The sequence below is a fragment of the Ambystoma mexicanum genome, chromosome 5p (genome assembly GCF_040938575.1).
Source record: "Ambystoma mexicanum isolate Mex_15411 chromosome 5p, UKY_AmexF1_1, whole genome shotgun sequence".
Lineage (NCBI taxonomy): Eukaryota > Metazoa > Chordata > Amphibia > Caudata > Ambystomatidae > Ambystoma > Ambystoma mexicanum.
In genome coordinates, this window is record NC_090930.1 from 547,590,467 (window position 1) to 547,607,888 (window position 17,422).

General features: G+C 44.0%; 1 protein-coding gene across 2 annotated transcripts in view; it reads right to left on the reverse strand.

Annotated features, from left to right (window-relative positions):
* LOC138481081 (xaa-Pro aminopeptidase 2-like) overlaps nt 1-17,422 on the reverse strand; it is a 633,999-nt gene that overhangs the window by 373,592 nt on the left and 242,985 nt on the right. For both annotated transcript variants that reach the window (XM_069612976.1, XM_069612977.1), the window contains one exon: nt 17,036-17,099. In XM_069612976.1, the coding sequence (XP_069469077.1) occupies nt 17,036-17,099 (64 nt within the window). The remainder of the gene's footprint in view (nt 1-17,035; nt 17,100-17,422) is intronic.

Sequence of the window (17,422 nt, forward strand, 5' to 3'; positions counted from 1 at the left end):
GCAAAGGGACCTCGTAGTACGGCGGTAAGAGTTAACGGTCACCGTTGCCATTAACGGTGACCGTTAACCCTTACCGCCGTCCGTGTAATGAGGCCCTTAGTCTTGACAGCCTGCTAAGCTACCGTAGATTGGTCTGGTTTGTCCAGAAGGATCCCGTGTTGCACTAAATTAGGGTGGCCTCCTCAACGTCTGCCCACCAGGTCAAAGTTTAGAAATCCACCGTAACACTACCCAAAAAAGTGTTCCATTTTCTTCCATTTAACTGGGGAGTTCAATCCCCTAATATTATATGTGAGTACCTTGAATGTCACTTGGCCTATCCCCTCCATAAGTGTACATGCAGGTATCACTTTGCACGCATCATAAGTGATCAATGGTTAGTGTGTTTAAATTCAACATTGAGAAACATCTGTCGATGTTTCGTCCCCCCTCCCCTCTGTCCCACCCCTCCCAACAATCCCCCCTCACCAAACCAACCATAACATTCCCAAGAGCTAGCCAATATTTCCCTGAAGTAACTCATACCAGGCTTGAGCCTGACTAAGATAACTAGAGAAAAACTGTGCGGGTACCCTAAAACCCATTCAACAGATTGCAAGTCTGTGTCCCTCCCATAAGTCTCACCCTGACTGCTCTCTTTGTACCGGATGATCCGGCCAAAAGCCCATGTTGTCAATTTGGAGGTGATAACCCTCCCCCCTCCCAGTGTCTCAAGTGGGCCTTTTGCGAGGGCTTGATTGTTCATTAGCAGATTTGCTGTCCAAGTCTCCATTCCGGGGCCTTCTCCTTTGCCTGTTCATTGTCATTGTGGGCCATTCCCATTATGTTGGTTTTGATAAGTTAGATGGTTGGCTTTGATTCGATTCACACCTGTAGAGAGCTACTCCGTCAGCTGTAATATTTGATCTGCCTATTCACATGTACTTACGCAATGGGATTTGCAATACCAAGTGAAAAGCAGGCCGAAGGGAAATGTCCAGCTGCATTTGATTTGCACCTGAAATAAAGCCCTCACTACTGGGCTCATTAATCTTCTTTTTACGAGTGTCGACTGTGCTAGATCCTGGAAAAGCTGTATGTTGGAGTCAGGATCTGTTCTTTTTGACTGCACCTTGTCATTGCTACCACCACATCCCTCAGTCTAATACCTTAACCCTGTAGTTTGGGGACTAATCAATCGATCCAGACCATCAAGATCTTTAGCTGTTCATCTCTGCCCAGAATATCCCAACGATTTGACTCACTGTATCTTTAATATCCTTATCCTCTATTGACTCAAGCAGGTTTTTTATCCGAATGATCATTCTCCTTGAACGATTTAGTAGGTCTTCAGTTTTTAATTCCAAGTTTTGTGTCACTCTTGCCAATTGTTCTAGTAGTGCCTCACTCTTTCTTGACTCTTCTGACATCTCTTGTAGGGCATTTTTCTTAGTGTCTACCCTTTCTTCCAATTTATCTACATCTCCTTTCAGTATGTGAAGTGATAAATTCAGTTCAGATCTCATATTATTGAACTGTGTCTGAATTGTACCTTCTCATTTCTCCTGGAATTCCTGGAAACATTGTTGGAGGTCTTAAATGCTGACTGGCATTTCTTCCAAGGGTTGTTTCTCTGAATACCTCCTTTGTGATGACTTCTGGTGAGTAGACGATTTGTGCTCCCTTTCTTTCCTCCACAGCTTCTGCTGGTTGCGTTCTTGAGTTTTCTTAGGTGGTTTTGTGGCGGTGGGCATATCCTTCATTTTGTTTCAATACAACTCTAGAGCTATGTGGGTGCCACTGACCCCAGCTGTGAAAGCAGAGAAAATGTCCCTGTACCGAGAGGATGTTCCTCTTCCCCGAGCATTTAGAACCAGCTGATTGCTGGACCCCACCTGAATCTCAGTGTGAGGCAGTGAATAGCAGTTTCAGAGCCCAGTAAATAAGACAGTCTTGTGCTGCTAGACTCTTGCATCACTTAAGGTCTAAATCCGCAAATGATCAGAATGTCCCCTTTAAATTTACTAACAGGCATGACTCGAGCAATCCAAGTTATCAACCATAAACCCGATGCAAACTCCCTTTTGGGAACCCAACCTCTGCCGGAGCAGCTGCCAAGACGCCCTCACTCCGTAGTAATATGCCTCTCTGTTGATGCAACTCACCCGCAGCCTTCTCTTGTTGGCCCCGCTATCAACCCATTTCTCCTCTAAAATGTCTCCCGGGGAACCCACTCCAAGTACCCCACGGTCCCGCTGCTCACCATTGATTGCTAAGCGCATACCAAGCTCCTCATAGCACACACCAATTGGGAGCTGTCCATGCACGGCATACATCCATCTGATTCTCCATAAGGCTGCCTCTCCTCTGCCGGCAAACCCCCTGTTGCAATATGGATGTTGCTCGTGCATCGGAAGCATCCAGTGCCCACTTACCTCCTTCTAGTGGAAGCTATCAGCAATCTCTGTGCTTGTGCTCCCTCTATATCGTGCAATGGTGTCCGGGAGTCCGCTGTTCAGCAGGACCGATGTGCTGATCTCCTTTGCTGCATCTTTCCTTACACCTAATGGCAGGGTACCCGGTAGAATGCACATAAATACCCTCTGCTGTTTTCAGGGAGATCAACCAGCTTCTTGATCCTACACTGCCACATTTACTTGTCTGCCATCCTGAACTGGAGCAATTAGTCCTTTTAAGTGAGGTTTCAAGCGTCAGGTGGATGGAGCTCCAACTTCTAAGTTCCATCATTCCTGGCAGCCATCTTGGAATCCAATATGTGGTATTTTAAATACCATTTTTTGTTAAATGCCACCTAATTATGAGTTGGGATGACATGAGATATTTTCCATATGAGATCATTATAAGGGATTGCATTGGATAAGTATTGTTTATTTACCCCATGCAGTAGTTTCTATGTACCCCATGGAGTAAATATCATATTTAATCTAAATTTAAAATGATGCGTTTTTAGAAAGAAAATAGGAAGATCTCATTTAAAGAGCATGTGCGTTTACCATTGCCCCCATACTCATAATGTGGGCTCCAAACTATGCCAGATCTAGTGGCAGGCAGAGTAGCAGAATCTTGGGATTCAAAAGACGGGATGCAGATCATGGTGGTGGGGTAGGTTGGATATGCCATGTAGAGGCACATTGTGAAAGATGAAAAGGGATGAGGACGGCACTGAAAATGAGGGTAAGGAAATGGGGTGGAGCTATGTGGGTGAAGATGTGGGATAGGTCAAGAACCATTATGCATGAGGGAATGAAGCAGCGGTGCAGCTGACAGAATTTAAGGGGGATTAGGCGTGGCGCAGATGGTGGAGGAGGGTCTTAATTGGGGTAGTGAGAGGGAGCGGATGGATGTAACATAATATGGGTAGAGGATGAGTTTTGTTTTGAATGCTGGGATATTGGGGAAGGAGATGTATGTAGCAGTTATTAAGCATATCACTGTTGCAGAGAATATCACAGATTTTTCAGCCTACGCACATTATTTGGTCGATAGCATTGTAAATTGTTTACCTGAAAGCTTTATCAGGGCTGTCAAGGGTGCCTTAAAGTGGCATTATTGACTAGAGTTTTTTTCTAGACAATATTGAAGCAATGCTAGCAGTGCATGATGTACACCTGAAATAGAATCACACAATAGCATTCCATCATAAGAACATGATCATATTGGAATTTGAATCAATTCTAACTGGAAGAAAAATGTAACTAAATATAATGAATCTGGCTGTGCAAGAGAAAAATGAAATATTCTACTGAGCTCAAAGGTCTAATCTACATATATATAAAAGTGAACATTTGTGGGTTTGTGAGTTTGTGTATGTCCCCTTTACAATTCCACACCATTTCACCAATATGCACCAAATCTTGCACAGTCACCTTTTAGGACCCTCCAGAAATTACTGGCTACATGTTATCTGGACACCCCACACCTTTCCCCAGATTTCAGCAAACGTCTCTGGGTTTGTGAGTTTGTGGCTTCACATGTGTTCCCTATACAATGCCACCCCGTTTCACCAATCTGCACCACATTTTACAAAGTCACCTGTTAGGAGTCTCTGGACATTACTGGCTACATGACATCTGGACAGCCCACCCCTTTTCGTGGATTTCAGCAAAAGTCTCTGGGTTTGTGTGTTTGTGCTTTGTGTGTTTGTGGCTTTGCGTATGTTCCCTATACAATTCCACACCATTTCACCAATTTGCACCACATTTTGCACAATCACCTATTAGGACCCTCCAGACATTACCGGATACATGACATCTGGAAACCCCACCTCTCTCCCTGGATTTCAGCAAAATTGCACATTTGGGTGTGGATTTGTGGCTTCATGTATGTCCCTATACAATTCCACACTGTTTCACCAATCAACACCAAATTCTGCAAAGTCACATGTAAGGACCCTCCAGACATTACTGGCCACATAACATCTGGAACCCCCACTCCTTCCCCTGGATTTAAGCAAAAGTGCAAATGAGGGTGTGGGTTTGTGGTTTTCGCGTATGTTCCCTATACAATTTCACACAGTTTCACCAATCTGCACCACATTTTGCACAGTCACCTGTTAGGACCCTCCAGACATTACTGGCTACATGACATCTTGACACCCCACCCCTTTCCTCGGATTTCAGCAAAAGTGAAAAGTTTGGTGTGGGTTGTAGCTTTGCATATGTTCCCTATAGAATTTCACACTGTTTCACCAACTTGCACCAAATCTTGCACAGTCACCTGTTAGGACCCTCCAGACATTACAAGCTGCATTATATCTGGACACCCCACCCCTTCCCCTGGATTTCAGCAAAGGCCGTAGGAGTGCTCAGTCGAAGGACTCTTGCTGGCCCTGTATGTGTTGAAAACTGCAAGTACCAGAGGGCCCCAGAAAAGGGCACTGTGATATGTCAAAGTGGTCCAACAAAGGTTACATCAAATCCTTTGTACAATCGAAAGTCTCTGACCCAAGGCGGATAGAAAGCTAGGGCAAGGGAAGCCCGCTTTCTGATAAGATTATGAACTGTTAAGTAAGGCAATTGTGAACCGGACAGAGGGATGCTGAAAGAAAGCTAGGAGAAGGGAGCCCATGTCTTCTGATGAAAATAAGCAAATCATTAACTGTGTTGAAATTGCATGAACTGTGTTAAAGAAGTCCGTAGTGAACCCGACAGAGGGCGGGCCACTTTACAAGGATGATCTGTGCCCGACGGAGGGAGATCCTAAGGGCTAAGAGCAATTTCCCAGGTGCCAAACCACTGAAGGAACTTTTGTTTGTTTGTTTGTCATTGTGAATCACCATGCCTTCTAAGGCAAGAGACTTTTGCAGGAAAGAAACTTGGCCTCTGAAGGTTTCGATATCGTTGAACTGTAACTGTGAACCTCGTGTTAACGAGGCCCAGGAGGGTGATGTGCTCAGAAGTTCCTCCTTTTTCCGTGCCTAAAACGTGGGGAAGGGAGACCCGGCCATACCATCCTGACTTATCATTTTGTGAACACTTCTTTCTTTTCTGGTGAACATTAGCCCACACTCTTTTTGTAAATTGGTAGTAAGGATTGGCAATAGTCTTTTTTAGTATAAGCCCTTTTTATTTGCAAGATGCTACTTGGACTGCCTTATTATTATTTGATGGTCGTAGCGTGCTCCCATGTTAGCTTTAGGGTTAGATTAGGCATTTTTCTCAGCCCCCGCATACAGTTTAACAAACACCCTTGAACTGTGATCACTTGTATCTGTCTTTACTGTTGCCACCACGAGTTCCTTACAGGAACAACACTTCGAAAAGCCACAAATCCACAAACAAAATTTGGCTTGTGCTGAAATCTGGGGTACGGGGTGGGTTGTCCAAATGTCATGTTGCCAGTAATGTCCCAAGGGTCCTAACAGGTATCTATGCAAAATGTGGTGCAGATTTATGAAATGGTGTGGAATTGTAAAATAAACAACGCTTCACCACAAATCAACAAACCCACAAACTTCACTCTACTGAAACTGCTCTTCTCTCTGTCTGTGAGTAACTGCTTTACAACTTACTACTAAAGAAAATAATACCAGAATGTTTGAATGACTGCGGTGTGCACGGCTTAGGGCTAACAAGTCAGGAAAAGACATTCATCTCTGCCACTGGCCACGATGGCCCCACAACACCGCCTGGATGAACTCCGCCACCCGGCCAGGCCCAGCCCAACCCACGAGGCTGCCCAGTGACGTCTTCCAGCCAAAGCCAACCACATCACATCAGCACCTATAGTTAGTCGTCGCCACCCAATCCCCATGAACTTGTGCCCCCTATAGTGTGTAGGTTCTTATGACGTTTTTTGTAAATATATATATTATATATATATCAGTGGTGACCCCGATAGCGTGATTTTATTTCTTCCTAAACCGATTATAACCGTCCCCTTTTGGCACGAGAATATCCGGTCGAAAATCTTCTATTCTCATACGTTTGGATCTATTCGCTGCTTTTGACATGGTAGATTATACACTACACTTACAGTCTGTTTCTTCTTTTGGATACTCCGGCTCCGTATTATCTTGGTTTCAGTCCTATTTATCCAACTGTACGTACTCAGTCTCATGGGCCAAAACCTGTTCTGATGCCTATCATCTCTCTCACAGAGCCCTATATGGTTCTGTCATTGGTCCTTTTTTCTCTCTCTCTACACTCTCCTCCTGATAGTATTGATTCTTCCTTTGGGTTATCTCATCACTTCTATGCTGATGATATCCAACTTTCTGTATCTTTTTCTTCTTTCACATCAACTATTCACATGAACCTTTTGGCCTGTCTTTCCGCCATTTAAAATTCGATGTCAGATCAAGTTCTGATTCTTAATTCCTCAAAAACGGAGTTTCTTTTCTTCGAAACTTACACTATTCCTCTTCCTTCCCCTCCTTCTTTTGTTCTGTTTCCACCCTCTCACCTTCATATTTCTCTTCCTGCCCGTAACACTGACCTATCTTTCACTTATCATATTTCTATTAACTCCTGTCAATTTCATCTTTTCAACATCCAAAAAGTCAGGGGGCCTTATTATGAGGCAGGTGGTAGTCGTGCCTGTACTACCGGTATTCATTTTTTTCCGGCGCCCAGAAAAGGGCAATTACCGGGTCATTATGACCTTGCCAGAACTGTTAATTGCCCTTTTCTAGGCACCAGAAAAAATTATTCCCCATTCCCATTTGAGCCCCTGGGGAGGGTAGTAGCACCGGAACCGTTAATAACGGTAACAGTGCTACCGTCATGTTCTGCTCACCATAGTATGGCGGTACGGTAGCAACGGTGCCGGTAGCGCTAACAGCACCATTATTGACTTACCGCAATACTTATAATGAGGCCCAAGGTCTTTCTTCGTTTTAGTGCTACCAAATTGAGCTTATGCCCCTTAGGAGCGTGCATATGAAATGGATGGGATTACACCAGAGTAATTCTGAGTCCAAATAATGGAACCAACTCAGGAAGATGGCAAAGTACTGTTTTATGTTTTATTAACAATTATCTAAAGAAGGGATGTTACAATGAACATCAACGGACGTAGCTCTCAATGATCTTCACACAATATACAGTCCTTATACTAGATAATGCGTCAGAATGATGTCATAATATGTGGCAATATCGAAAAACCTATAACGGGTTAGGATTGGTTAATGGAAACAGCTAAGTATACATTTATATAGGAGCTAGGATTATTATTGGCTCCCCGTTATCAGGTGGACAACTTATGCCTATCTCCAAAACCATGCAATTTCAGAAACATTAGATACACATTTTCTCATTGGTCTTCAAACTATAAGGTCCTTCATGATATGGACTGATATAATTGGTTGTCACGCTTGTGCCATGTCCGGGACATTCGGTTCATCTAGCAGCACGTAAGCCAAGACCCAGGTGCAGGGAGATAGGACATGAAGCTACCTCGCCATCCAATTAGCCCAACATCTCTCATCGCCCATACCTTATGTCATGAAATTGTCTTTGTACTTGGCCTTGCAGAATATCCTTGTCTTTGAAAATGCATGGGAGTGAGGACACTCGCTATCATTTCTGGGACTTCAAGTTCAAGCTCTATTTTGATCCTTGGCTCACGTGACGGGAGACCATGATATGGTCCATTTTGCAGCTTTTAAATGCTCTAAATGAATTAAAGTTTGGCATCCTTTGTGTTCTATCTTGCACCTTAATGCAAGAAGGTTCATGCTCCGCATACTCGTTCTTCTTCAGAATAGATAGCTGACCTCGCTTCTTGAATCTTGACTCCAGGTCAGGCAGCCTTGCCGTACAGCTTCACAAGCCTATTATTCTTGCTGCAACATAGTTTTTCTATTCCAGCTTCATGGGTTCTGGCCTACAAAATTCATGATACCAAAGTCCAGTTTCTATACAATGGCGGCTTCGCCTGTATTCTATACACTACTCATAGCCAGCTTCTATGATGACTTAATCTAACTTGCGTTTCAGCAGCTGTACATTTATTGAATTATTTTTTTTCTGCAGCACTTCGTGCATGTTTAATCTTCCTTTTTTATATTGGAAAGCTCACTGGATTCTTTACTTCGTCATTAGTTTCTTCAGGATCTATACATCATCTTTAGCCAGTATCTTGAGACATCGTGCACACTTCTTTATGATGTCATCAATTCATTGGTTAGCTTCTTTTTATACTCCTTCAGGTTTTTCCTCCTGCAGGCTATCATCACATTGAGGGCACATTCAGTAGGGTTGTCTCAATGGGTATCTTTTTTCAAACACTTGCTGCAGTATTGATATTATGGTGGGTGTTAGACACGGCACAATCTCATGTCTTCAATACACGGGAGGCAGGGGGGGGCGGGATCTCCTGCAGATGCACACAGCTGGTCCTCTACAAAATGTCTGATATCTTCACTCATTTTCTCACGGTTATTTTACTGTTCTGCACTATGTCTTTGGTCTTCCTGCATCCCGTCTAGCTACTGTAAAGTCTATGTTTAACACTTATATTCGTCTTTTGTCCCGCTTTCTCTTTGTGACTCTATTTCTACTTCTTTATACTCTCTTGGATGGCTATCTTTCCACTCTCGACTTAAATTTAACGTTCTTTGGATTGTATTTAAGTTTCTTTAAGGCCTTGCACCAATATATCTTGAATTAATGTGCTCTTTTTATGACCCCTCCTGTGTTCTTTGTTCTCAATCCTACTTCTTATTTGTTCCTTGTCCCCTCTGTGCGCAATTTAGCTTTTGCTCATTCTCCTTCCTTGCTCCTCTTCACTGGAACGCCTTCCCCCTTTCTCTTCGATCTACTGATTCTTTTTCTACTTTTCGTGATGCTCTGAAAGGTTTTCAACTTCAACCTTAATCGCGTACTTCAACTAATTCTGTCACTGAACCTCTTTATATATTGTGTATTGTCTTGCTGTATCAGAATCACTGGGGGTCATTACGACCCCAGCGTTAAGGGGTTAATGGCGCCGTAAAAGGCTGCGGCGCCGTTAACCCCTTAACGCCTTACTACAAGGTCCCTTTCCGGCTCCCGACCTTAACGGCTGGTCTCGACCAGCCGTTAAAGTAGGGACCCGTAAAGGGACCCTGATGGCAATTACGGTACCGAAATTTGCGGTACCATAATTGCCACCTTCCCCATTCCCATTGAGCCCTATGGGGCATAAATGCGAACGGGGAAGGGCCATTGAGAAAGGGGGAATTACCGCCCGCCAACCTTGGAATGGGGTGGTAATTCCCCCTTTCTCCATGGCGGACTCCGGCATGGACCTTAGCGCCGGAGTCCTAATGAGGGCCATTGTATTGTAAATTGGCGTATGTGCTGTGCCTTGGCATAAGGCATTATATAAATAATTAATAAATACAGATACAAATACAATTCCATAGAAGGGGACCCGATGAAGGTTAAATCATTGACGCCAGAAAGGCCACAGGTTGGGATTTCAGTCTTACTTTTGTTAAGACAGAGGTAGAGAAAGTTCTGATCCATTTAGCCTTGGATTTGTTGCAAGTTGCCTGTGATGTACTGGTTTATTACCTTTGCTGATCTTCAAACAAATAATTTAATTGTATTTAATTTTATTGGTGTTTTATAGGCAGGTGTCAAATTGCTCCAGTGCTTCAATGCACTGAAGTCATCTGGTCTCAGCCAGGATAGGAAAGCATCATCATCAAAGACTGTGCAGAACCCCTTATCCCTTTCATTACCAGCTTCATCAATGCCTCCTTTGCCTCCAGTAGGGTCCCCCACCTCTCTGAAAGAAACTTGGGACCTACCCCTCCTAAAAAAAAAAAACTCACTTGATCCGTCCTCGCCAAGCAACTACCGACCAACACAACACTCCCATTCCTGTTGAAAATTCTAGATTGGGCGGCATATTTACAGATGCAGCACTATCTAGAATCTAATCAAATCCTAGGTCTCTGCCAATCTGATTTTAGACCTGGTCACGGAACTGAATCAGCCCTGGTGGATTTTAAAAAAACAACTAGACTCCTTCAGAGAAGAAGGCTAGCCCGCTCTTCTTCTCCTATTGGACCGCTCAGATGTCTTTGACCTGGTGGATCATAAGATTCTCTGCAGTCATCTCACCTCTGCTGCCAACTTCTCTGAGAAAGCCACGGCTTAGGTAGCCTCCTTCCTGGATAAGAGATCCATAAGAGTCTTTTCAGAAGTTGCCTTTGCCCCCTAGTCTTCTATCCCCTGTGCAGTCCCCCAAGGCTCTTGTGTCTCCCAGACACTCTACAACATATTCACCAAACCCCTTTTTGATCTCCTGGACTCCATTAACATCTCCTACACAAACTATGCCGATGACACGCAAATCTTGCTACCCCTCTTGGGCAACTACCCGGAAGACTCCTGCACTTTGAATAGAATCTACTCAACCATCCAGGCCTGGTGCCTAAATGAAGAAAAAAACTGAGATCCTACTGGTCGGTCCCCCTCCAGTCTCAATAAATCTCAGTCCACTTAATGCAAATGTCAGCATTGACAAGCTTCGCATCAGCATCTCCTACTCGCTAGCGACCCTAGGTGTCTACCTGGACTCGTCACTCTCCCTGACACGTTATGTCAACGACATTGCAACATCAGTGGCCTAGATGATGAAATGTATAAACGCTGCCAGACCCTTCGCAGTCCCATCTAACTACCTCACCATTGCCCAAGCCATTATCGGTGCAAGACTTGACTATTGCAATGCCCTTTTTGCAGGAACCTCCACTGGCAATATACACAAATTACAAGAGATCCAAAATAACACCATCAGAGCGGCTCTAGACATCCCAAAAAGAGAGCACATCTCTGAGGCAAGAAGAAATGCACACTGCCTGCCAATTAAGGAAAGGATAGTCTATAAAACAGTTGATATTACCCACAGATGCCTTTCCAACCTAGCACTGCCATACCTGCCTCGAAGCCTTGTCAAAGCCCAGTTCTCCAGACCAATCAGGAAGGCCTACGCTCACAGGTTAGGCCCGCCTAAATCTAAGTGAGCAAAAAGTGGAGGCTCCAGCTTTCCCTCTGTTGCCCCTCTTACTGGAATGCTCTCCCAATACACTTGAGGGCGGAACAATCTTACTGCTCCTTCAGAAAAGCTCTGAAAACGTGGCTCTTCATCTAACATTTGACACTTCCACCACCTCGCCATGAACTGTTCCCTTTCTCTATGATGTAAAGGTACTTGGTTGTAACAGCGCCACGATGCATTAGGGTTTTGCGTGCTTCACAAATGTAAAAATAAATAAATAAAATAATGTAAAGACCATTGACATCTAATTAGGGTTGGTAAGCAAATACTTTGAATGCACAAGACATCACTTTCCAGACTTGCTAAGACATTGGGAGAGAAGTCAGGGATAGGACAAATAAATGGAGGGAAGGATTGGAATGGAAGTAAGAGCAGTTTACTGAAGATGTAAGGTAAAAGTGCAATGGGGTCTGACAGTGCATGTCAGGTAAGTGCTATTGTGGTACAAAGGAGATGGCATGGAAGTGTTAACCAAGCTGGAGTAGGGGGAGTAGTGAAGGGCAGTAGTGTGTTGTCTAAGTGCCTATATAGTTCACAAACACTGAGCTGTGAATCGTTCACAATTGTTCTGCGTTGATTTGTGATGGCAGGTCAGTTCCCTTTATGTACCTTATCCTTGTTTGAGTACTCTTATGCGATTCCTGACTCATAAAAAACTGGGCCTCATTACGAGGTGGGCGGTAAGGGTTAACGGGCACCGGTAAGGAGACCAGTGCCGCTAAACCCTTATTGCCCTATTCCGAGGTCCCTTAGCGGGTCCCGCTATGGGCGCCTGGTTTTAGCAGGCGCCCTTAGCGGGAGCCGCTAAGGGACCAGGGAGCTAATAACAGGCCCGCTATTAGCGGGCCTGTTATTAGCTCCATCCCCATTCCCATTGAGCCCTATGGGGGCTCGAATGGGAATGGGGAATGGTTCGCAGAATGGGGATTTACCGGGTCCTCCAAGGTTGGAATGACCCGGTAAGTCCCTATTTCGACAACCCGGACCCGGAATGCGGTAAGGGGGTAGCTATGGTGCTAATAGCACCATGGCTACCGCCTACCTCGTAATGAGGCCCACTGTCTCGTTGACACATCTGGAAATGAATTGCCTTGAATATCAATAGAAAGGCTTAGCTATCAAGAAGCAAAATTGAAAAAGAAACATACAAAACACTGTTAAAAGTTTTTAATTGCCCTCAGTACACACTATGGGCCTCATTACGACCCTGGTGCTGACGGAATGAAGGGGGCCAGTACAGGACCTGCCCCCTTCATTCTATCAGGGCCGATTACGAGCTTCCGTTTGCGGGACCCGGATCAGACGCCTGGTAAAACCAGGAGTCCTTTCCAGGTCGCGCAAGGGGAAGAGGGAGGTAATAACTGGCCAGTTGGAATCTGCCCGTTATTACTTCCCTCCCCATTCCCATTCCCATTGAGCCCTATGAGGGCTCAAATGGGAATGGGGAATGGTTCCTGCAAGGAGGAATTATTGGGTCCTGCTATGTCGGAATGACCAGGTTATTCCTCATTGCAGGAACCCGGTAATGGAGCCCAGTTTGGAGGCAGCCATGGTGCTAATAGCACCATGGCTGCCTCCAAACTCGTAATGATGGCCCATGTCACTCTTTTGTAACATTCACAAAAAATGCACAAACAGCTTCCCAAACATAGATAGTAATAACAGAGCCATATAATGGAATACATTGGAAAAGGCACAACTTTGATGTTCTTTCAATTTTGCTTTCTCTTCCCCCTCTCGTTAATTTCCCCACACTCTCACTTTGATGGAATATGCATAAAGTTTGATCTTTCCTAATGTGGTAACATGTTCTTCGAACATTGGAAGAATATATTTTTAAGATGGGTTTCCAAAATCAACCCTGGGGGTGAATTGTGGTGAATAGGAAGGCACTTAGGACTAGCCAAACCCAATAAAGGTAAAGTAGCAGAGTGGCAAAGCTTACTCTCAGGAGGGTGGTGAGCATGGCCAATGGTCACACAGAATTACACCAATAATTCAAGTTAGATAGGTAAGGACAAACATACGCGATGATTTATTAGGCCTTTAAAATACACACTAAGTAAAACCTCTAGTCAGTCACACACAAACTATAAAACAGATATATATATTCACCCTTAGGAGAATAAAGAAAGCGTATACTTCAATAACCAGGTAGGTTAATTAAGAGATTTGGATGATGCCAGTGGTATGATCAAAAAGTCAAAAGGCAAGTAAAGTTCAGGAAAGCAAACAGACTCAATCCCAGGTAGAAGGATAGAAATAGGAAGGGATCCTTGACCAGGCCTCCACTGACCAAAATCAGGAAAGAGTCGTTTAGCAACAGGACTTTACGTCTAAGAACTAGACCACATTAAGCACCTACCACTGAGTCTACTTGTAAAATGGGCTAAACCAACCCTTTACGGGTCCTCCCATTCAGCAATAGAGAACAACTTTAGTCACAGAAACCCTCACCTTAGTCATGAGCATTATGTTGGACCACACTGACTCCTTATGGTCCACGTCTTTTCCATAGATCAGGGATCTATCCAGGCCCTCATCAAGCCCCTGGGATCCTGAAAGAAATCTAGCCATCAGGAACCCACGGCTTACCCAGAGTGCATTCTTGCACCCACAATCCAGCAACCAATTAAGAATTGTCTACAAACAGCATCACCACTGCTATCACAGCAGCAGGTAAACTGTGTATTGATACACAGTGTGATGTATCTTCACGGCACCACTAAGCCATTATTTATTAATTCATAAATTACTGAACTAGACCCCGAGATCCTTACAAGCCTTATCTCATCCACAGATATTACGGACAGCACCACAACCGGTGTCAATCCTGATGAAGGCCAAAACTCAGACAGGCTACAATCCAGCCCTCCATGGCCGAAACACACCCGTGTTGATCCCCGTGACACAACTGCAAAACCCCTCTTTGTGTATGTTCTGTAGATATTGTTGTGTACACCCTGTGTTAACTAGGCCCCAGACCATTTTCTGTCCTGGGTGCACTTGGTTTAATTACAGGTCTATCTGACTGTCATATGTGTCTGTGCCCTTAGGTGGAGCCTTTACCTCAACATCATAGAGGTTGATACTTACCTTGTATTTCCACTATATATAATCACACCTGTCCGTTGTCATTCGCTTCCGTGCTTATTGAAAGTTGTGTAAACTAATTAAGAAGAAATTTGTGTTCTTGAAATAAATGTATATGTTCAGAACCACACAGTTGCCTGTAGGATCTCTATTCCTGATTTTTTGATATTTATACAACTTGTAATCCTACAGTACATCTGCAGGACCAAATGGCAGTAACAGAAATTGGGTTTGGTGGAAATGTAGTGGATTTACTGCTAAATTATCACACAAATTGCAATGATGCCTTTCGATTCTCAGTACTGATAGTCTTATGGACTAATCAGTTTCTCCATAAAAATGAGTAAAAAGAAGAAGAGGTAAAGCAGTAGACAAGATGATAATGAAAGGAGTTAGCCTGTTAATGGCAATCTTTGATGATGGGGAAAGTACATACGCATGTCAGGGCAATATTTGCCAATGGGGCAACCCGATGGGCAGTTGAATGAAATCCTTGGTGACAGGGAAAGAATCTGGGTAGTTGCTGGACAAAATATGCAATGTGGCAAAATTCAGGGCATTTGATGATGACACTTGGGAATAGGGGATTTGATTTCAATCCATGCCAATGGTGCTTTAAGACGTTCCTGGGCTGATTTTGGCAATATATAGCAATGGGGCAACTGTCTGGGCATTGCATGTCAATCCTTGGAAATAGCGCTAGTGATTGTACATTTGATAGCAAAAATTATCCATGACGTGATTTCTTGTGCATACAATTGGCAATTCATGCAAATTCAAGATTGTGGACAATTGTTGGCATCCTTCGCTATGGAATATCATATAAATATAGTTTGGTATGCGCTACTAATAGTACAAGTAATAAACAACAGCCCGACTTGGGTATGAATCCCGTTGTCGTTCTTGATCCGAAAACAATCAACAATTACTGAAACAAAATGTATTCACCATCAGTAATACAAAGCGGTTATTAAACCAACACATACACGGAAGGCGGTGAGCCATGGCGCTATTAGCGCCATGGCTCATGCCGGTAAAATACCGGCACCGCCTTGGCGGAAAGGGGATTTACCGCCCCATTCCAAGGTTGGTGGGGCGGTAAATCCCCCTTCCGCCATTGCCCTTCCCCATTCCCATTTCTGCCCCATAGGGCTCTATGGGAATGGGGAAGGCGCTAATTACGGCACTGCAATTTTGCGGTGCCGTAATTAGCTCCGAGGTCCCTTAGCGGGTTGGATTTTAACGCCTGCAAAAAGCAGGCGTTAAATCCCCCAACCCGCAAACGGACCTCGTAGTAAGGCGGTAGGGATTTACCGGTACCGGTATTTTACCGGTACCGGTAAATCCCTAACGCCATCCGTGTAATGAGGCCCATAGTCATGAATCATCAAGCAGTGCTCAAAGTGATGCTCATGGTATCATTCTGAAGAACAACACAACAAAACAAGAGTATGGTTGGTAGGCAGTGAGATTTAGTGCACTCTCTTAATCATAAGTGCACTACAGTTGTCAACACTTTTTGTGTTTCCAGCTCAGAGGTAAACTGATAATAATTCCAGTTTACATCGATATTGTTCCCTCTTGGAACTTTCTTCAGGACACTACAGCACAGCGTGATGTAGTATGTTCCTAGACTCCCAGGACAGAGGTAAAATGCCCTCAGACTGTACTGGGCTGATTGGCATTTTACTATCATGAAATTAATGACTGAACTTTCTTTCAGTCTCTGGTAGGTACTGGTAACGTTGTTAGCAGGATGATGCAGCTGCTGCAAAAGTTTAAATAAACTCCTGACCGAGGGTTATACCCATTCGTGTATTTGACATCCTTGGCTATGGGCCAAGTATCTGGAAGCTTGTAGGAAATCCTTGGCAATTACTTAACCATCTGGGCATTTGAGGAGGGTCTTTTGGTTGAAATTGGGCAAGCCTCTGACCATTTGATGACATTTCTTGTCAAAGGAAAAGGTATCTGGGCTGGTGACAGAACTCCTTACCTATGGGCTGGTGTGTGGGATGATGCAGTCAAACTGTGGCAGTAAGGCCACTTTGGGGGCATTTGATGTCAAGACTTGAAAAAGACAAGCATCTGTGCATTTGATGGAGCCCATTGTCAGTGGCACCATTACTGGCGCAGTGCATGGCAATCCTTGGCAACAGAGCAAGATACTGGGCATTTGAGGGCACTTCTTGGGAATGGGGACGTTACCTGCGTCTTTCATTGTGATCATTAAATGTGTGGCAGTACCTGGCCAATTAATGCTACTCTTTGGAAATGGTACACATACCCTGACATCTATGTTGGCTTCACAGCGGTGCCTCTTCCACGGGCCTAAGAAGAGGCCAAATGCGTTTACTATATTAAAAGTCAAAACTGATGCCTTTGCCAAAGCTTGTTTAGTCTTTTTGAGGGATCATGCGTCCAATTTGTGATGAATCGTTTTTCTCACCTGCTGAACCAGTAAATCCCGTCATCCAAGCTCTCCTTGCATCTCGATCTGCAATGTACTCACTCTACAAAACAAAAAGAAAACTACAATCATATTGAATGCGGAAACTCCTGGAAAGAAGTGTTTAGATCCTGCATGTTGTCGGCACTCTCAAGGAGCAACAGTCTTTGTAGCGACATTTCAGAGGCAGTTTATTCATCTGATTGTGACATGTATATATTTGCTTAAAAACGAACTTCTGCTCACATATGTAGTCCATGGTATACAGTGTTTCTATCGAATCTTCTATATTATATTAAATGCCCATATATCGAATATTTAATAGTGAAAACCTTTATATGCATTTAGGGGTCGTGTAAAGGGTTAAATATTTTTGTTAAATGGCTG